Genomic DNA, 22,021 nt, shown 5'->3' with positions numbered 1-22,021 from the left:
TGGCTCACACGGCTACTCCTAGCACTCTGGAAGGCTGAGGCAGAACAGTGCACGTTCAAGCCCTACTTGAGCAATTAAGTGACCTAACAAGACCTTGTCTCTAAATAAAATTTAAAAATAAAAAAAAGCAGGGGCTGGGGATTTAGCTCAGCGGCAAAGCGCCTGCCTGGCAAGCGCAAGGTCATGAGTTCGGTTCCCGGTACCGGAGAAAAACCAAAAAAAAAAAAAAAAAAGCTGGGCATGCAGCCCCATGTGAAGGTCCCAAGTTCAATCCACAGTTAAAAAAAAAAAAATCCCACAGGGTCAATTCTCTCCAGTGAAAGTAGCATATGCTTAAGAAACCTGGACACTATACAACTGATTGTATTTACTTTTGACTCTGGTGCAGAATCCATCAGCACACTTGGTAACAGTCCCACCTTGCATGATGCTTGTCTTTTAATTGCTCTACTTGGCTTCATTACAAGGTGATCCTCCTCCACCCTTTCCATGATTTCTTCCCTTTGTTTGGTTGTTTTTTTGGTTGTTTGTCTGTTTGGTTTTTTGAGTCCTTATCCCTTTTTTTTAATTGCTTCTTTTTTTGAGACAGGCTCTCACTATGCAGTTCAGGCTGGCCTTGAGCTCACTTTGTAGCCCAGGCTGGTCTCGAACTCACAAGAATCCTCCTGCCTCAGCCTCCCAAGTTCGTGTGCCACCATACCCGGCTTTCCTCCAATGTTTAAGCTCTCTCAACATCTTTATGACAGAAGGCAGCGTATATAACGTCAGAGACAACACCCAAAGTTTGTGTTCTACACGAGAGCAGACGCTAACCAAGTCTTCAGAACTGCACAAATCCAAACTAACGCACCTTGGCAGACGTCCCCCACCAAACCTCAAAGACCCTTGGTTAGTACTGGGGCTTAAACTCAGGGCTTCACACTGAGCTAAATCCCAGTCCCTTATTTTTCTTCTTTATGTTGAGAAAGGGTCTCACTAAGTCACTAAATGGCCCAAGCTGGGCTCAAATTAGTGATCTCCTGCCTCAGCCTCCCGGAGTGCTGCGGTTACAGACATGCACCACCACATCCAGTTTTGTCCATTTTAAATGTCCAACCATGCAGAAGGGATGTAGGGAATGGATCTAGGGAGCATGGCCGAGGGCTGAGGGCTGGCTTCTGAGGCTGGGCTGTTCACACTGGGACTCATGGGTCACTCTGACCACCTTTGTGACTACGCCAAGTTCTCCATACGTGAAATGTAAAACAAGAGTAAGAGTATTAGAAACAGCACACGCACAGAATGTAAGCAGTGAACTTTGGGATTAATTTTTCTATCTTCCCGGTTGTTCGAGGACATTCTCTGAAATAAAGTCAATAAAAAGGCACCAGAGAGTCAAAGGCACCGAATGAGAAATGTAAACTCGTATTAAGTTCTCTCTGTCCTGAAAGGCAGCATCCAGATTACTAAACAGAATCCAAGCGCAGCAAGTGAGTAACTCGCTTCTGCTACATGTGCTTTTAACTACACACGTCCAGATGGAACTGAAAAACTTTATACATAGCAATAATTTGTTCTTATTGATTATAAAAATAATCAAGTTAATGCTATACATTCTCGAGAAATAAAAAGCCTTCAGTTTTTTGGTCTTTGATTTTAGTTTTCTGGTACTGGGGACTGAACCCAGGGCCTTCCTACTGAGCTGCATCCCCAGCCTGTTTTTAATTTTTTTTTTTTTTTAATTTTGAGACAGGGCTTACCAAGTCACTAAGTTACCCAGGCTGGGCTCAAACTTGCCATCCTCCTGCCTCAGCCTCTCAAGAGCGCTGTGATTACAACCATGAGCCACCATATCAGGTATTATTTTACTAAAATGCTTTAAAATAGAAGAAATTCTTTGGCTTTGTAAAAACCATCCATTTCAGCCCTAAGGGCGAAGGTGTGAGCTTGAACATCGAGTCCTGTGGTGGAGGACGGTGAACTCACCCAGCCGAGGGCACCGAAATGCCTGTGAAGTCACTGAGCGGTGAGTTACTGCCCTTCGTCTCCCAGTCATGCAAAAAGCCACAGGAGGCGACAGGGCTGGGCCCAGGAGCCTCGCCACCACGAACCATCGCCACTTTGTTTCTCACCCCGCAGGTCCCATAAGTCCCAAACTGGACCCAGCCCAGACACCAGCCTGCCCAGTGTGCCCGGAGCCCCACAAACCCCCTCTTGTGGGCAACACACAAACACCGATGCCTGGGAAATGAATGCACTCTGTCGATGGCCACGCCACACCAGCTGGGCCCAGCACCGGGGACACGACCCGGTGGGAAGTGTGAGGGCCGCTGACCCACATCCGATCTCAGACGTGTGTGACGGCCCCGAGTTCGAGCACGGGGGGCGGGGACATCCATCGCTCCCCGCTCGCGCGCAGTCTGGCTGTCTCCCGAGAGCAGCAGGAACTCTGCTCTGAAAACAGACAGCCCCAAGGAAGCTGGACGCACCGTCCCCATCCAATCTAGTCTCGGGCGCGGACCTCACGCGGCTCCATCCGGAACAGAACACTGGGCCGAGCACGGCGGGCGCTGCGTGACCTTTCCCCACAGTTAGGCCTGGCAGACGTGAATGAAGGGCCCAGAGGCGGCCAGGCCAGGCTCCTCCCGGTCCTGCGTGCCCCAGCTCGCACAGCGACCTCAGCCCAGGGTGGCGGCGCCCCACACCACGTCCTCTCCGGCCCCAAGGCCGCCCACCCTCCTCCGAGGCCCCGGGTCCCCCTGAGGGGTGACGGCAAGCTAAACGCTGTTCCGGCGTCTGACTGCTACTTACACCCTTCCCGCCCTCCCCAGCGGCCTTGAACCAGGACCGGGTCCTCTCCAAGCTGCAAAAGGAAAGCCGGGTAAGCACCTGGGAAGACGACTACGGGTTAGAGGACAGTGCTCAGCACCTGAACCTGCTGCCATGGGAAGAGAAACCTGGTCAGAGTCTCTGCAACTATCATGCAGTACTGTACTATCGAGCAGTTTAACCTCACGCCGTCGTCCCAGGAACCATGGGACTATCCCACACCTGCCTAGGACGAAAACAAGGCCCAAAAAGTGTCCGTTAAAGACTTTACAGGGAAAACCTCCCCAAGCTGGCTATCTGTCAGGCATGCGTTATTCAACACACAGGCTTTTCACCGCCCGAGCTCCGTGGCGTCGGGAAGAGGGGCTCCCTGGTAGTTTCTCTGACCCTTGCGTGTCATCAGGTCACTGCCCTCCTTAGCGGTCAGACAGAAGACCCTGGATCCAGCACACTCAGCTTCCCCAAGCACTGTTTTTCTCAAGTCAACCTGCCTGGGCCCGGAGCCAGGCCAGCACCGTGTGGGCACTGAATACGTGAATAAATGTCTCCACACTCCCAGACAGCTATTTCTAACCTCCAGTAACTGATTCTAGATCTGGCAACTTTCGATATTAAAAACTCTTTTGCCAAGCATATTAGCACACAGCTGTGTGATCCTAGCCACTGAGGAGGCTGAGGCAGGAGAATAGCCCATGTCAAAGCCAGCTTGGGCAACATAGCAAGATCCAGTCTTAAAATATAAAAATAAATAAATACATACAAAACTCTTCTTCATATGTAAAGTTGTGCTTTAGCCAAAACTCCTGCTACAATTTAATCTCATGTTCTCAGGTTTGTATTTCTTTAATAAAGCCCCAGCCAATCACTCACTGGCCATGGCTCAATTTTTAAATGAACAATTTTCACAACTCAAAGCTTTGTACACATACTAGGTTTTAAGGATGCTTTCTGAACTTGCACAAAAGCAGCCCGACTGCGTGTGTCAAGAGCTGCACTCTGGCACAGCAATTCTATTTTGTACATCTTACTGAAGGAAATAATTTCAGAATGCAGTGCTAAGTGCTCCAGGCTGCACAGGCCGGGGCTGAGTCAAGACGGTTTACAGGCAGCACTCTGGGTAGCAGGCATCTTTCGGCATCTTTCGTTTTGGGTGCATTACACACTCAAAGCCTTAAAACTAGTCATGAAAGTAGCTTCATCTTAACCCACTGCAGCACCAGTGTAACTTTATAAACAGAACTGGCCATGCTTTCCTAATTAAATAGCCACTGAACTGGAAATGTTTCTCTGCTGAGCAGTTACAAAGCATTTGCTATTTGTTTCCAAAATGAATGATGCTGATATCGCTGTGCGTCTGCTCAACCAGAACATGCGTTAGGGAGTGTTCGCCAAAGGCTGCTTAGTACAGAAAGAAAAAGCAGCAGCAGGCTTTACATTTACAAATCACAACAGGGAAACAACTGTCAGGCTCTCCCTGATTCCTTAACCGCTCACAGCTCCCTGTGGGGGCCCCTTCTCCCTTGCGGGACAGACAGGCCAAGGGCTCAGGGAGATGAGGCCCGGCTTGCATGACTTAGCAGCCGGCCAACTGTGAGCACGCCGCTCCCCTGCCCGAAGCCTCCGTTAGCTTAACCGTGAGACAGCAAAACGGCAGTGATAACAGCACGGACATCTCAAGGTCTGGAGGGACTGAGGGAGCCCATTCAATGTACACGGTGATTTCTCCTAATATTGGACGTTAGGCCTGGACTGGAACTGTCCTCTAGCCCCTCACTGAAAGCCCAAAGCTTTCTATTAAGTCAAACCACACTGCCTCCCAACGCATGCAAGATGGAGCTCAGACCTCCACTACCGGGCAGAAGGCCACAGGTCCCGGCCTGCCTCTTTCCTGCACCACCTCTCTAAAGAGCCCTCCCCCGGGGCTCCCTCACCTCACCCTCCACATCTACACCAGCCCCCCTAACTCCCCAGTGTTTCAAACTTAGTCCTCTGGGTCCTGAAAGCTACACTTCTCCTTCCAATCCTCTGCAGGCCTAGCATTACGGTCTCAGGCCTTCCCAGAGGAAGACACGATGCTACGCAGCGCTCCAGCCGCAGCAACTCCCCACTTGGAAGACGTCTTCTTATCTAACAGTACCCCGTTGTCAAGCACACGCTATGTGGATGACGTCTTTTATTTAATCTTCGTAACAACTTTACAAGGCAGACACTGTTGTCGCCCACATTACAAATGAGAAGACGGAAGCACAGAGGTGTGACGTGCCTTGCCCACAGATACACGGACTGAGACAGGAGGGCCCGTGGCCGCCAGCGTTACTCAGAGAGAGGCTGCACGGCGAGTGCGCGGGCCCAGCGGCCAAGCCCGAGCTCCCAAGCGGCGGGCAGCTGCCTCCCTCTATGGTACCGAGCAACACACCTCGACGCGGTACGGAGGGATGACTACGCACAAGGCCGGCTGAGAAGATCTGTGAACTGCCCCCCAAACGAAGGAAAAGACAGCAATGAAGGAGAAAAAGAAAACCCAAACAGTGAGGCCTTCATCATGAGTCAGCTGTCACAGGACACCTGTAATCCCAGCACTGCGAGGCCGTGGCAGGAGGCCAAGTCTGAGCCCAGCCTGCGCAACATAGCAACGTAGTGAGATCCTGACTCGAAACATTAAAAAAAAAAAAAAGGTAGGGAAGGCCCTGGGTTCGATCCCTAGTACTGCACAAAAAGCAAAACAACACTTCGTTGCAAAGGTCAGTATACCAAATAGTAAATTAAAAAAACACGTATTTGAAAACCCTGTTGCAAACAAAACTGGTAGCTTATTTTCATGCCCTTCTAAAGTTAGGAAAAAACCACTCATCTCCCCTACATCTGATGGTTTCCATGAGAGGTTTTTATCAGGAAGCTACAACATCATAAAGTGGCTGCTTAAAGCTCATTAAGGGCAAAATCATTTGATTTCAAAACAAGACTTGGAGGGCAAAGATTTTCATTACTGCTTTCTCTAGTGCCCTCTAATGGCCATGAGATGAAAAAGCAAAGGAAAAAATGTACTCAGAAATGATCCCAAATTCCTCACACACTAGAAATACGGCAAAGCTGTTTAGAGTTGAGCTTAGCAAGGCGGAAGTCCAGATATCTACCTAAGTCAGCGACCTAATGCACCACTTTAACACAGTTTCACTCATGAAAATTACAATACTCCCATTTTCCACTAAGAGCCATAAAATTGTACTCCTTTTGACAGTTTTATCAATTAAAAAAAGTAGCCAGGCGTAGCAGTGCACGCCTGTAATCCCAGCACTGCAGAGGCTGAGGTAGGAGAACTGCTACAAGTTCAAGGCCAGCCTGGGCTCCATAGGGATCCAAGCCTAGCCTGGACTACACAGCAAGACTCTGTCTCACAGACAAACAAAAACAGTGTAACTAAAAAAAGATGCTTTTAAAAAGTAAAAAAGGTCTCAGGCAAGTGCTAATTATAATATCTGAAACACACTAAATCACCAACTCCACTGCCTCGGCAAATTTACTCTCATTCCCGGGTCTGTCAGGCTTCTTGAGATTACAGAACATTTTCACACAGCAGCGCTGTCAAAGCACGTGGAGGGCCCAGTCCCAGGCTCTGAGACAACGCCGGGAAATCCCAGCTGGGAACATGACACTGTCTCCTGGGAACACCCCGTTACAAACTGGCTGGCCAGTCCTTGAACTCACTTTCCACATACTCATCTTTCTTTTTGTAAGGTTTTTTCTTTTTTTAAGAGGACATCTTGCTATGTTGCCCACGCTGGTCTCAAACTCCTGCATTAAGCAATCCTCTTGCCTCAGTTTCCCCAGTGCTGGGATTTGTCATTCTTAACAGTTCCTCTTCCAGGGCTTCTAAAATACAAAAGCTACCGTACTAAAAAATTAGAGATGTCACACATGCAAGAATGAGAAAATAACACAATGCTAAAACAAAGGAAGGATAGTAATTTTAAATTCAGAAAGTAACTTCCGGACATTTTGACAGGTAAAGTGGATTGTTAACTTGATTGGCTTGGGATGGCCCAAGGAATTAGGAAAGTGCACTCCTGGGGTGTCTACATATGTGCAGGTGGGTCATGGGGCACAACCTTGGAGTCTGTATCTGGTCCCTACCCCTTCCTCTCTGGCACTGTCCCCTGCGCTGCTTTCCAGCTCCCAGGAACTCTGCTCCGCCACACCCTTCCTTCCGCCATGATGTCCCTGCCTTGGAGCCAGCTGACCATGGACTGAATCTCCTGAAAACATGGACCAAATTAAACCTCTGTTCCTTTAAACTGCGGGTGTTGGAGACTGTGTCTCAGCAAGCAGAAAGCTGAGCAATGTTACTGCATTTTATACCAAGTATTTCTTTTTGTTTTACTTATGAGCTTTACCAGAATCCAAAGCTGGGGATGTAGCTCAGCAGCACAGCACCTGCCTGGCAAACATAAGGTCCTGAGTTCGCTTCCTAGTACCAAAAAAAAAAAATCAGAACTACAAAAGAATCCAAGCAATCTAATATAAAAATGAATGAAGGATGGTGTATAATAACGAGATGGCTGGCCTTTACCTTCAGTGTCTCAGAAATTCTCAACTGATACAGCATCTTTGTTACTGATGGTGGGCCCCAAGGGCCACATCTGATTGTGTACGCCAATAAGGTGTCTCACAATGGGGCCGCAGGGCCAAGCGGTATCAGCTCAAACTCAAGGAGGTAGTTGCCCAAAACTGGGTGCTGAAATACAATCAGCAGTGTCCAAATAAAGGGCCCCAGTGAAAACTGGCTGCTGAAGTTCATGTGAGCTCCCCAGGCTGGCAGGACTCCGCCCACGTTGTCACAACAATGCCAGGAGGGTCTTGCGTCCTGAGGACAATGGACCCTCCCCTGACCTTGCCCTGCACACACTACCTCTGGCTGGTTTTCTCCATCTTCCCTATAATGACCTAACCCGGAGTGTAACAGTTCTAGGTTAGCTCTGTGAGCCTTTTCAACAAATTATCCAATCTGAGGGGGTTTCAAGGACCTATCGAACTTGCAGGTGGTGTCAAGGTGACAGCAGTCCTGGGGACCATGCAGGGGCCTTGTAGCTTGTCTAACTCCAGGAAGATGGAAAGAGGAGTCAGAAAAACGGAAGTGAGCAGTTGGACATACACAAACATACTCAAATTCCCTCAAAATTAAAGATACGCCAAGTTAAATACGGGTACTATTTTTCACCTGTCAGATGGGCAGTTAAGAGTCGCAACACCTAAGGAGTAAAGAAATAGTCATTCTCATCTCTCTTCTGCACTGTAAGCAGAAGCAACATATTGTCAACTTTTTACAGGGCAACTTGAAAATATCACAACTACAAAATTCTCTTGGACTCAAGAACTTCACTTGTAAGAACTTATTCTTGATAAACTTATACCAGCGACAATCACATAAGAGTGTTCCTTATAGAAATTAGAGGCCGGGCATGGTGGTGCACGCCTGTAATCCCAGCACCTGGAAGGCTGAGGCAGGAGACTGCTGTGAGTTCAAGGTCAGCCTGAACTACAAAGTGAGTTCAAGGCCAGCCTGAATTGCATAATGAGGCCCTGTCTCAAAAAGAAAAAAAAAGCAATTCGAAAACACCTAAATGTCAACCAACAGATGCCAAATACATATGGGACATAATTCTAGACAACATAAACCTTAAAATGAATTCATCTTTAATGACGGGAATGAAAAGCTAAACTACTCGAAACTGTGTTATAGACAATGACATCATCATGACACAGAGACCACGGCGGGGATAAAGAACAAACCAACTCCTGGGCCTTTAATCTGTCACTCACCAAGAGTGTGATTTGTTTTCTCCTAAGGCAGGCAGGGACTTGAAAGCGGTTTTTGCTAAAAACCGTGACTCTTCACTTGGACCTATAGAGGCCCTACTGGCAAGTAAAAGTGGGACAAAGCTTGACCTCCACTTCGTGAAACTGGATCGGATCCTTCCCAGCTTTGCATGCAAGCAGGGTAGTTGCTCAGCAAGTGCCTGCCTAAAAGCTGGCAAAACAAGGCTTCTTAGGCCTAAGTATACCCAGCCCACCTCCCAGACCTGCAGACAGGGGACATCTCTGCATGGAGACTGCTGGCCTAACCACAGCCTTCACCTCTGCTCACCCTGTCCAGCAGAGCCTCCAGGGTGGAACTGCCCCTCAAGTCATGAGTATCCACCATGAGCCACGCAAACAGGACTTCCACGCAAGGATCAGCTGGACTCCAGCCCCCTCAGTCCTCTGTGCGGTGGCCTCCTGCCTCTGCGGGCGGCCAGCCTGACCCCTTTGCCAGAGCGCGCCCCTCCCGCAGCTCAAGCTGAGGTCCTTTCCTTTTCCCATGCTCTCCTTTGTTAAGGCCGCCCTGATCGCTGTCAGCTCCTCAAGCTGAAGTCGCTTACCCTTTCCTCTTACTTTTAATTCATGCTTTTTTTTCCCTGAAAATTCATGCTTTGGTTTTAATTTCCATTTCTACCTAAAGTAAGGACACGCTTGCTGGAGACAACACCAGGAAATGCCACGCTCAGATACTGCAGAATCCACCTCCTCACTCAAGGACAGGACCCTACAGAACAATAATGCCATTAACGAAACATTCAACACTAAAAAAGTCCACTTAAAACTTCCACACATCCCGACAGTGGCCTTTCCTCTTCCGAGACCAGGGTGCAGCCGTGCATCTGGCTGTTTCCCCGTCCTCCTTAATCTAGAGCAGCTCCTCCCTCCGCGGGGTCCCACTGCTGCTGCTCATGACACCGACAGTCAAAGGGCCTGCCCCACTGCCTGTCTGCCCCGCTTGCTGCACTTGTCCTGTTTCTCATTTCTCCGTGATTCGATTCCGACTTCTGCGTAACATTTGTTATACAAAGCTACACAGACACTCTTGCTGCGCATCACACCAGGAGACATGTGAGGTCCAGTTTTACTCTGATAATTATGCTGGGTTTGACTGCTTGGTGCATGTGGGAATCACGTGAGCCCTCAATGTATAAACATTTTCCCTTTGTAATTAGTAAATAATCTGCGGCCTGGGGTATTTGCCCACTTATTTTTGTCATTTCCAGGTGGTTTACTATTGGGGATGATGATCTGAGACATCACATCTGCTCCCCCAAAGACATTTCACCAAGGCCCCGCTTACATCAGTGAGGACCTTCGGGACCACAACACGCCTTTGTGCTCATCACTGGAAACGCTCTCGTCCAGGCCTCCTCGGGAGCCACGCGGGACTGCCACGCGGGACTCTGCCACTTGCCACTCTGCGAAGCAGTTCCGGAAGTCCTTCGCATCTTTCACTGCACTACTGTGGCTCCTTCCACATCCTGAATCGATTCAAAACGCTTCCCTCTCACGATCAAGTCTGGCTTTGAAGAGCTGGAAGTTGCACGGTGCCAGGCCCAGTGAATAAGGCAGATGAGGACGCAGCGTCCTGTTTTTACAAGCTGCCCTCCCACTGAGCGGCACCTGCCAGCAACACTCACCAAAGTTTTGATCACACTTGGTAAAGACACTTGAAAAACAGGACTCCAGAACCGCTGCAGGAAGTGGGAAGAGGATTAAGTAAGTGCGCGCAAAGTGCGGGAGAGGTTTTGAGGGGGATTAATGGCAATGTGGCTTTTACTGCCCCTAAATTTGTTTTTTTAATAGTCACTGTACATGCTGCTCAAGTCCACTTTGGTATCTTTCAGGAATACATGAAAGTCTGGCAACGTACGTTTAGGACGTTTCTTTTTAAACCGATCCTTATGCAATTACGTCCAGTTATCTTTTACGTGGCTGCTGCAGGTGAGGTCATCCACTCCGACCAGACGGAAGCTGGCGTTACTTAGAAACAACAGGCCTACTGACTTCACCTTACTGCATCCTGCCCTTACTGAATTCTTTGAATTTACCGAAGTTTTTATCATTCCTTTTCCCAGATTTCCAAAATTTACTTCATTCTTGTTCCAAGGCGCATATCATGGACTGCATATACTTTCAGTTTAAGGAATTCTAATTTTCCCACACTTATACTTAGAACACTGAGACTTTAAATTACTCCAGGTCACTGGCACCCGCGTGAAACCCTACAGCACCGCACACTCGCATATTATCTCCCAGAATGTGCGCTGGCGCCCCCGTCTCCTAGAACGAATACCACTCAATCTACACACAAAGGAGGCAAGCTGACTCCGGAATCACTCGGCATCTCCACGCAATAAATCCCACCCCGCACCGTCTTCACACAGCCCTGGATGAACTCTCAATCGCCGTCCACCCTGTCCTTGGCCTAAAATCTGCTTATCCTCTTAGGAGTCTCTTTCCACAGAGCTGAGAGGGAATAGTTTCACAAAGCTCATGTGCATATGGAAGAAAAAAAAAAAAAATTAGAAAACTTTCAGGACAGAAGCTAGAGAAATTAACCCTCCTGTGAGCTCAGACGGACCCCACTCAGCAGAGCACTAGATGTCACCCAGCTGCGATTTCCCAAAGCAACGGTACCTTTGCCGTCTTCGTGCGGTTCATAATTTTGCCAAGATCCTCGACATCAACAACAGAACCGAGGCTCCGACGGTCGTCGGGCCCCAACTCTCCCTCGCTGGAGCTCTCGCAGGGCTCTTCCTCCTGAAAGAAACGTGTCAGAGCACTATTCAAGGGCCAAAGGCAGTTCTCTCACTGCCTCCCACACTGAGCTTGCTGCTTTTAAATTTCTGATTTAGAGCCAAGCGTACTTATGCACACTGTCCTAGGAACAGAGTTTAAAACCTCCACTTTTGCCACACCTATAATCCTAGCACTCTGGGAGGCTGAAGCAGGAGGATTCCAAGTTCAAGCCCAACCTGGGCAACTTAGTAGCTGAGTGAGACCCTGTCTAAGATGCAAACATAAAACAAAAAGACTCTAGATTGGATCCCCAGTACTGCCCAAACCAACAAAAAAAAAAAAATTGGTTTTTGAAAAAAAATTTGAAAAAAAATTATAATAAATATAATTATCTTTTAATTTTAAGAAAACACCATCCTGGATCTTTGGCATCTTGGGTCTCTGCCATCAGACTACTCACTGTGAAAGGCATCGCAGCGAGAGCAGCTAACACCACCCCTCCCCTCTAGCAAGGAGGAAGACGTGGATGAGGTAGAAATAGAAGAAACCATGAGCTGAGAGTGTAGCTCAAAGTAGAGCACTTGTCCAGTCTAGCATGTGCGTGGCCCTAGGTTTGATCCCCAGCAACAGAGCAAAGGAGGGAGCGAGGGAGGAAAGGAGGCTGAGGCAGGAGGATCGCCGTGAGTTTGAGGCCAGCCTGAACTACATCGTGAGACCCTGTCTCAAAAAAAAAAAAATTAGTCATTGGATCAGTTCTTCTAGTCCAGCGTTTCCCGGCCAAAGTATCTAAACATACACGTGTCTAGTAGGCTCTCCTGCTATGCTCATATTCTTACAATGGTGATCAAAATCACTACTGCCCGTCTGTCCTGGGCTCCTACCTCACTTCCAGTAAACTTCAGAGCCTTAGACACAGATGGCCATCGAGGATCACCTGCTGTCCCCTCCATCTTATCCTAGACCAGAGGTCAGTGAACCTCTTCTGTAAAGGGCCAACAGTAGAGCAAGCATGATGGCACAGGCCTGCAATCTCAGCTCCTTAGAAAGCCGAGGCAGGAGGATCACTAGTTTAAGACCATCCTGAAAAGTTGGCGAGACCCTGTCTCAAAATTTAAGAAAATGAAAAATACCCGGGGTATAGCGCAGCACTCCCTGTGTTCAAGCTGGAGCAATGAAAAAAGGAAATTTTTTTTTTTAATTTTAAAAAGGGGTCAGGCAGTAAATATTTCTAACCTGCCAGGATATATAATCTCCATCTGAACCACACACATGTCACTCTTGACACAAAAGCAGTTATGACAAGATATAAGTGAGGGAACATGGCTATGTTCCCCAAATCTTCATTTAAAAAAAAAGACAGCAGGTTGGATCTGGCCAGGGAGCCGGTTTGCTGACCCCCTTCTTAGACTTTCCTCTGTAATTTTTCCTCAGAACCTGTTATGGTTTGTGCCTGGATGTCCCCCCAAAGCCTCATGCAGTCATGGGGCGGGCTTCTAGAGTTTATGACTGATCCACGGTCCAATGCTGGGATTATGGGTGTGAGTGCTGCACCCGCCCTGGGGCGAGGAGCCTGCATATGGTGTAAGGGAGGGACAGTCTGCTTGCTGCCGCTCCTCCCTTTTGGCTCTTGCTGCTTTTGCTGTCTTCCGCCACCATGACCCCTGCCCTCTGCCATGTGCCACCCTGCCTTAGAACCAGCCGAGTATGGCCTGAAACCTCCACAGACTGTGAGCTGAGTAAACCTTTCCTTCCTTAATTTTCGGCATCAGGTAGTTTGTCCCAGCAACAAGAGAAAAGTAACAGAGACAGAGCTCAGCCTCCCTGGCAGAAACCATCGCATCAGGAACATAGTGACTCTCAGAGGAACCGATTTCATCTTCGCATAAAATCTCCACGCAGCTGCCACTAAGTTGCCTCTGTGACCTCAGGAAAGCTTCGAAGTCCTCTTCAATAAACGGAAGGGACAGTTCACCGCAGGCAACAGGGCTGGAAAGCTAGTGTGACACATTCCCCGCTCCTCAGAGAGCCTCCAGTCCAGCAGAAGGAACACGGAAATGCACACCGTAAAACGGTGCCGCTTCCATAAAGACAGAAGTAGCTCGGCTCAGAATCCACGGGCCAGGACGGGATGACACGAGCTGAGGGTCACCCTCACAGCCGAGGGGCAAAGTCACTGAGGCCGGGGCGGGAGGCCGGCAGCAACTGTAGCCCTTCAGGAACTACTTCAGAAATACCTGGGGAGGAAGGTGCGGGACAGGCCGCCAGGCTCCTATCTGTCCAGGATGTGCCCCAAACAGAAAGGCGTGGAGATCTGCTTTTCAGTAGCTCCCAGGGAAATGAGGCTGAGGCAGGAGGATCACAAGTTTAAGACCATCCTGAGCAATGTAGCAAGAACTCGTCTCAAGATTTAAGAAAAGGAAAGATACTAGGGATATCGCTCAGCCCTCCCTGTGTTCAATCTGGAATAATGAAAAAAAGGGAAATTTTTTTTTATAATTTTAAAAAGGAGTCAAGCAGTAAATATTCTAACCTGGCAGGATAGACAACCTCTGTCTGAACCACACAGCACATCGTTCTTGAAATTCTCCCTGGGAATGTGGAGAGAAGAGACAAGACTGCAGACGGGGACAGCCGTGAGCAACTCCCTGCGACACTGGGGTACAAAAGACGCTGGCCCGGGCCGAGGAGGACCAGCAGAGCGGAAGACCGCGCGCTCCAAGTCATTTATCACTCGACAGAGGTTTCAGCACTGAGGAAGCCAGTGTGGCCGGCGCTTGGTCAGGATGGGAAAGGACAGCGGGGGAGGGGGAGGAACGCAGGAGTCAGAATGGACGCTAAGAAGTGCGGCTTCTACACAGCGGTGGGAGCCATCACCCAGGCCTGACTCGCGCCTTCCAGGCCACTGTGAACGCTGGGAGAACAGAAGGGAAGAGGTCGACAGGGCAGAGCAGCCCCAGGCTGCTGCAGTAATCGTGTCCAGAAACACAGCCTGAGCTCACGGGGCGGGGGGGTGGGCAGTGGAGAGGAGAGGACTTGGGGGGCTGAGGAGGCCAGAGGTGAGCAAAGTGCGGGGCTCAGGCCACGCAGCCAGCGCGGCGGGGTCTCAGCGTGGGCCTCCTCCTACGCACCTTCCGCACCCCGACTGAGCCAGGCAGAGCTGATGGTCGGACCAGAAGCCGGAAGGCCCACACACTGGACGTGTCTACTAGCCAGTCCTCGGAAAACATTTGCCGGGCCTTGCTCTGGACAGATAACCACTCAGCCCTACTGAGGAGTTACGCGCAGGGGAACGGGAAAGGAACCAACCGAGCAAGGCTATTAAGCTGCCTTTTTAAGCAACTGACAGGGAGATACTGTCCACCAGGAGGGGAAACACCAGGAACAAACACATGGGGAGGGTGGAAATAAAAAGTTCCATTTGGGGTGCAGGAAGCCTTAGATACACAAGTACAAATTTTAAAGAGGAAATGGCACAAGGAAGATAGAACTCAGTGCAGCATGGTGGCACATGTCTGTGATCCCAGCAGTCTGGGACGCTGAGGCAGGAGGATCACAAGTTCAACCTAGCCTAGGCAACTTAAGGACTTGGCACAACCTGTCGTAAAATAGGGCTGGGGATAATGCTCAGTGTGAAGACCCTGGGTTCCACCCTGAATCAGGAAAAAAAAAAGAGTTAACTGACTTCTGTTACCACCCATGTGGCAGGTTACACATTTCAAACAACTGTCCTGTGGCAAACAATGAAACTGAATAACATAATACTTTAAAAAGTCATTTCAGGGCTGGGGATACAGCACCTGCCTGGCAAACGCAAGGTCCTCAGTTTGATTCCCGGTACAAAAAAAAAGCTCACTTCACACGCACCGGAGCTGGCAAAAATATACGGAATCCAAAGAGACTGAACATGAACCAAGAAGCAAATCCCTGGCGACGAGATGGAGCTGGGAGCCCGCTGAGCTCTGGGGACACTTTCCCGACAGCCGCCCGGGCCCTGGGGCAGAGGAGGGACAGGACACCTACATACAGCACAAGCTGAGGGAAGTCAGGCCCAAAGCCTGCAGGTAAGTAGAAAAAAACACAAAACCAATCGTGCAAGGGGAAGACTCTCAGTCCCAGAGTTAATCGTTCTAACATTCAGATGTTCCACTCTTCCACAAAGAAATCATGAGACATGCAACAAAACGAAAAGTACGGCCGTTCACAGGCAACACCGTGACTGTCTGCTCCGGGCTGAAGGTGCGGTGCGCCCTCAAATGCATGTGCTGCAAGCTGAGCGCTCGGGACCCTGCAGCTGGGTGGAAGGCTCCAAGGGAGGTCTCAGGTCCCAAGGGCAGAGTCCGCAGGAAGCCCTCCCTAGGCACCAGACCCCAGGCCGGGCCTGGACTTCCGGCCTGCAGTATCAATTCCAGTTCTCAGTAAACTACCCAGTCTTGAATATTCGTTACAGACTGAGACACGGACCTGAGGGAGCACGGACCTTGGATTTCATTAGACAAAAACTGAGGGCTGCCGAGGGCAGGAGCAGGGAGAGAATGACCGGGTAAGCGGTTTACTTTTGAGAGGATGAAAAGGTTTGGGAACTTCATGGAGGCGGTGGCTACATAAAAGTATAAACATGCTAACCACCACTGGACTATATACTTTCAAATGGTTCATTTTATGTTATGCAAATTGACTTCAGTAAAAAAAGTTGCCGGGCACGGTAGCACATGCTTGTAATCCCAGCACTTAAACTGAGGCAGGAGGATTGCTGAGAGTCTGAGGCCAGTTTGGGCTACACAGTAGATTCAAGGCCAGCCTGAACTGCACAGACCCTGTCTCAAAAAACAAACACACAAACAAACAAAAACCAGTTCTCTAGACTGGCTAGAAAAAGGAGCAGACAAATGGATCCGCTACTTAAAATGTGGAACAAAGACTAGTTTTTCACTTCCTTTTTTTTTGTTCAAACACAAGTGATTCCACTTTATCTCTACATGGGTACAGCTAGGCCGAGACCACTGCCGGGGCCACGGCCGGGACCGGAAAGAGAGCTGTGACAGAGAGAAGAAACCCTGACCCGGTTCCAGAGCGGGCAGACAGGACCCAGACGGCAGGTCAGGAGACAGGAAGCCACACTGTGAGAGCGGCCCTGGGACGGCTGCCAACTGACGCAGAGGAAGGACAGACAGAGAAGGTGTGAAGGTCTGGGACCGTGAGCGAGCGCGGAGGCCGGGCACACTGCGCCGTGGAGGGGGCGCAGGGAAAGCGCACAGCAGGATGCCACCCGGCTGCAAGGAGAATGAGGGCAAAGTGGCTGGAGATGCTCGGGAAAGGGCAAGTCAAAAACCTACACTGGGTGCAAAGAGGAGGTAGAGCAGTTCCCAGCATCCTCTGGAAAAGAAAAGATCAACTGGGATCAAAAGAATTGTAACGCGGAGGCCCCAGAGTGAGGGCAGAGCAAGGGTCACCAGAACTTGACCCTCAGAGCCGACGCCGAGGGGAGATGCCAAGGTTAGTGACAGAAATGGTTGCTGCCGTGGGAAGGCCCGGAAACTGCCAGGTCAGGGAGCTGCATGGAGCACTGACTTGGGTGTGTGAGCCGGAGAGTAAGGACAGGAACACAGGTGGAGAAAGACAATGCTCCTGAATGACACAGGTGACCAGGTGACCAGGTGACGAAAGGTAACAGCCGGAGCAGGGCGTGGTGGCACACGCCTATAATCCCTGCACATAGGAGGCTGAGGCAGGAGGATTGCTGTGAGTTCATGACCAGCCTGAGCTACAAAGTGAGCTCAAGGCCAGCGTGAACTGCTTAGTGAGACCCTGTCTCAAAAAAAAGAAAGGTAACAGCTGGGAAGCCACCAGCAGCGACGTGGACTGGGGTCACACGTGTCGGAGGAACTGGGGCATGGGGAGGACGCTGGGAGGGAAGTGAGGGAAGGAGGGACCCAGGTGGACCTGCAGCCTTCCGTCCAGGGACAATGGGACCCTTTGGGCTGGGGGATGTGACCTGGGAGTGACGGGACAGGTGCTCCCTCTGGGGCACAGTTGACTTCTCTCAGGCTCCCCTCCCTCCTGAGAAATGTGGTAAACACTCCCTGAGTCTAGCAGAGCAGCTGTTACAGAAGCGACACAGGACAGCCGACACAGGACAGCGCGGGGATTGGCGGCTTAACGCCTCAGGCTGCGCTCTCTGCCGCCTCCCTCCCTGGGAGCTTCTGGGAGCTTCACACTTCCAGCTTCCCGGGCGGTGGGGCTGGGCACTCCGCCCCCGGGAGGACAGTGAGGAGGATGCACACGCAGGCTACGCACCTTAGCATCTCGGGGACGCGATCCATCTGGAAGGTGCGACCCTGGCTCCGGCTCCTGAGAGCCACGCGGCTTGGAGTCGCACTTGCCTTTCTTGCAGCGGCCGCCGCAGGATTGGTCCTCTCCCTCCCGAAGCACCTGCAGCCGGGAGATGAACTTGGCCTTCCAGGCTGCGAAGTCGGCCTCGATGCTGCCGTGCTTGCTCCTCACCACGTCACAGTCACCCTCCCCTCGGGCCAGCACGCGACGCGCCCCGAGCATCCAGAGCCACTTGTCCACGCTTTTGCCAACCTGCGCAAGGAAGAGACGGGCAAGCCCAAGGTCACAACACCGGCTTCCAGCTTGGGACTGCTCTGCGCTCGCCCGCAGGGGTTCTGGGACCCACCTCTGCCGAGACATCTAAGGCCCCAGAAGCGTCCGCAGGAAAGGACTTCCGCCCCCGAGCTCCACCACAAGCTAGAAAGGGCTGCGTCTTTCACGCCCTAACTTTCTGCGCAGGATTTATACTTATATTTTTAGCAAAGGAACAGACAGACTCTTTAAGCAGACAAAGGGTTAGTAACCAAAGAAGAATTTGAAAACTACCACTGTAAATCATGGTCAGAACAAAGTACTCATTAACAAGGTAAGTTGATTCTGAAAACGTAACAAAACCTATGGGACCAAAGCCTATTTAGTAGTAAAGTACAAATGCAATCAGTTTGGCCAGACTTACGACTTCATAAACTCGAAAACGCATTTCATTGTGAGAGGCGGCAATTAAGATGAGGGACAGGGTTCACCAGGGACAGGGTTCACCAGGGACAGGGCTCGGAGTGAAAACTTAACAAGCTTCCTGAGCGGCAGGGCCGTGCAGGAAGTATTCATAAATCTGAATTTTCTCCTTCTTAGTCCACTTCCTTTGAAAATATGAGAGGAAATGTACACTGTGATATGACAATCCCATGAAATCAGATTAAAGCAAGCTGCCTGTCGTCTCTCACAGCCCACACAGGACAGACGAGCCCGGCGGTCCCCCGTGCACACACGAAACTTCTGGTGACCTTTCTGAACCAGGAAAGAATAAGGGGCTCCATGGTTTCAAGTACAGAGAACAGGATACAAAAGAAAAGGAACCAAGTTCATTTCATTTAGAAAAATGACTCAAGAAAACAAACAAAAATACTTAATGTTTTATTACATAAAAGACAATGAATGTTCTGGCTCTATTCCCTTTAAAAATAAATGATTTGAAGACAATGAGTTCACCTATATTAAGACTTAGCTTGGGCCAGGTGTGGTGACACAAACTTGTAATTTCAGCACTCTGGAAATCTGAGGCAAGAGGATCACAAGTTTAGGTCCAGCCTGGGCTACCTAAGAACTCAGCAAGACCCTGTCTCAAAATTAAAAAAAAAAAAAAAACAACAAAGGGCTAGACAAATCATGGAAATAGCCCAAATGCCTACCAACTGGTGAATGGATAAAGAAGATGTGGTTTTTTTTTACGCAATGGAACATTACTGGGCTGGGGATATAGCTCAGTGGCACAAGTGCCTGCCTGGCAAGCGCAAGGTCCTGAGTTCAATTCCCGGTACCAAAAAAAAAAAAAAAGAAACAATGGAGCATTACTCTGCCATAAAGAAGGATAAATTTCAGACGTTTCTAGTAAATGGAAGCACCTTGAGACCATAATGTTAAATGAAATAAATCAGACACACGCATACACACCAGACTATTTCTCCGGTGTGAGAAACCAAACGTGTACATAAGGACTACAATGTGTAACAGGTATTGTGAAATAGGAAGAAAATGTTCAAGTGCGGAGGGGGGAGGGGGAAAGGAAAGAAGGGACAAGTAAAAAAAGAGAAAAGAAGGGAAAAATACCAAAGGGTTAGGGTGCAGCTCAGTGTGAAGGCCCCAGTACCACAAAAAAAGAAAAAGAAAGGAGTATGGGCAGTAAAGATTATTTTTCAAAAGAATCGGCAGCTGGCAAAGCCCAAAGACTCAGGCATTTCCCATCCACAAGGTCCTCCTCGGGAACACGAGGCTGGACTTGACCACAAGGTCACCCGCCCTCAGACTCAGTAAGGAGCACACTTGCATTCACCGTACCCAACGGCAATGCGCCGAGAGCCCGCGACAGCACGCTTGGGTGCGGCAGCAGGTGGCCGCTGTGGAGTACCGAGAGCCGGCATGGTGGCACACGTCTGCAGTTGCAGCCTCTGGGAGGCGGGGCTGGGTGCTCTGCACCCGAGAGGACAGCGTGGAGGACACACGCGCAGGCTACGCACCTCAGCATCTCCAGGACACGAGCACAAGATTGAGCCCAGCCTGGGCTACTTAGCCACCTATGGAGCCCTTATTTTAAAATTTAAAACAAAAAAATTTTTTTTTGAGACAGGGTCTCGCTATGCAGTTCAGGCTGGCCTTAAGCTCTCTTTGTAGCCCAGGTTGGTCTCAAACTCACAATGATCCTCCTGCCTCAGCCTCCCAAGTTGTGGAATTACAGGCCTGTGCCACCAGGCCCAGTTTAAAATAAAAAATTTAAGACGGGACAGGGATGTAACTCAGTGCAAAGGCCCTGGGTTCAATACCCGTATAGCAGAAGAAAAGAATAAGCAGAGAAATTTGTTACTAATAAAGTTTGTAGATTTCAAATACACATACATGTCTGTATTTTTGGTTTTTAGCTCAAGTGGAATTTATCCCTGTAACTTCACACATACTCACCCTGTTGAAGTGGCTTGGGTAGGCAGAGTTTCCCAGGCCAAACACCGAGTATCTCATACCCTTCAGGTAGGTTTTGCCGAATCGAAAATCACTGGCCGCCTCCTCGAGCCATCTGCAGAACCACTCCGCGCTCTCAGGCGGCCGCCCGTCCGTGTACGTAGCAACCAGGAAGGCACAGACGCTTTTACTGGTGACCTAACCAAGACAGGGACCGTTTCACAGGCACATCTGACACACAAATCCTCAAGGACACTCAATACACAGATTGCCGTGGTGAGGAACAGCCTTTCTTAAAAAGCTGCCAGTCATGTCACGCTCATCTCTGAGGACACAGGGTGCCTTCACTGAGAGGACTTGTTCTCAAAAGTGACAGAACCACAGGCTGGCCCTGCACAGGGCAGAAAACCCACCCCTTCCTCCTGCCCGTGAGGGTAGCACAAAGTATCAACCTTTGCTAATTAATTTTCAGAAGTTATAATGGAACCTCAGTTCACAAAGTCAGTCCTCTCCAGAGGGCTGATGGCAAACCGAACTGGACGACAACCAAACCAAAGGTCAACACTAACCTAACCATTGAGCTTTATTTGGTTCTCGTCCAACTCAGGTGGAGATCAGAATCCTGCAAGAACCAAGTTAATGAACCAAGGTAGCACTGCATTTATAAAGCTGGGCATACCACTGCACATCTATAATCCCAGCACTCTAGGAGGCTGAAGCAGGAGGATCTCAGCAGCCTGGACAATTTAGTGGGACCTTGTCTCAAAATTAAAAAAGAAAAAAAGGCTGGGGATCTAGCTCTTGGTGAAGGCTCTGGGTTCAATCCTCAGCATTGGGGGAAAAAAGTAAACAAATAAATACATATATGCATACGCACACATACAAGCATTTATACACACACACATTATTTATAGAACATGCAAGCTCACTCATTTGCACACCAACACTTTCGTGGAGTAAGAAAGAAATGGGCAGAACTGCAGTTACACATTCATTTACCCACCCTGCGAGGACTGGCAAACCACAGGCAAACCGTAACTCATGGGCAAATCCGTTTTGATGCTTTACTGTTTTGTTTTTGTTTGCTTGCTTGCTTGTTTTTGAGACAGAGTCTGTGTTGCTCAGACTGGCCTGAACTCCTGGGCTCAAGCAACCTTAGCCTCTTGGAGGGGGGCTAGTAAGAATTAAACCCAGGGCCTTTGCCCTGAGCTGCATCCTCAGCCCTTTCACTTTATCTATTTTGTGACAGGGTTCTCACCAAGTCACTAAGTTGCTCAAGCTGGACTCAAACTTGCAATCCTCCTGCCTCAGCCTCCCAGAGTGCTGGGGGTTACAGGCGTGTGCCACTGTGCACAGTTCCACTTTCACCTGCTTAGTAGCTATGACTCGTGCCCCTTTTGCTGTTTCTTTTTTAAGCAAAGTTTCACCAGAACTCAGCCACACATACTTGCTTCTGTCTATGGCTATTTTGTGCCTTGGTGGTAGCTGCACGGCCCAGAAAACTAAAGATACTTTCTGGCTGGCCCTTTAAGAAAAAAATTTGGACTCCCAAGTGTTATGGCTGATATACTGTGTCAATCTGAGGAGTCTAGAAGCTTGACTAAGTAACTCAGCA

At 49.6% G+C, this 22,021-nt stretch overlaps 1 protein-coding gene across 5 annotated transcripts in view; it reads right to left on the bottom strand.

The window, feature by feature from the left end:
• Nucleotides 1-22,021, bottom strand: part of LOC102009579 (S-adenosyl-L-methionine-dependent tRNA 4-demethylwyosine synthase) — a 178,054-nt gene that overhangs the window by 147,279 nt on the left and 8,754 nt on the right. For all 5 annotated transcript variants that reach the window (XM_013520568.1, XM_013520571.1, XM_013520570.1 and 2 more), the window contains exons 5-7: nt 20,410-20,604; nt 17,701-17,988; nt 11,305-11,427 (exon numbers count right to left, since the gene is read on the bottom strand). In XM_013520568.1, coding sequence (XP_013376022.1) covers nt 11,305-11,427; nt 17,701-17,988; nt 20,410-20,604 — 606 coding nt within the window. The remainder of the gene's footprint in view (nt 1-11,304; nt 11,428-17,700; nt 17,989-20,409; nt 20,605-22,021) is intronic.

This window comes from Chinchilla lanigera, unplaced genomic scaffold (genome assembly GCF_000276665.1).
Source record: "Chinchilla lanigera isolate Chin_1 unplaced genomic scaffold, ChiLan1.0 scaffold00055, whole genome shotgun sequence".
NCBI classification, from domain to species: Eukaryota; Metazoa; Chordata; class Mammalia; order Rodentia; family Chinchillidae; genus Chinchilla; species Chinchilla lanigera.
This window is presented reverse-complemented; position numbering and strand designations above follow the sequence as displayed.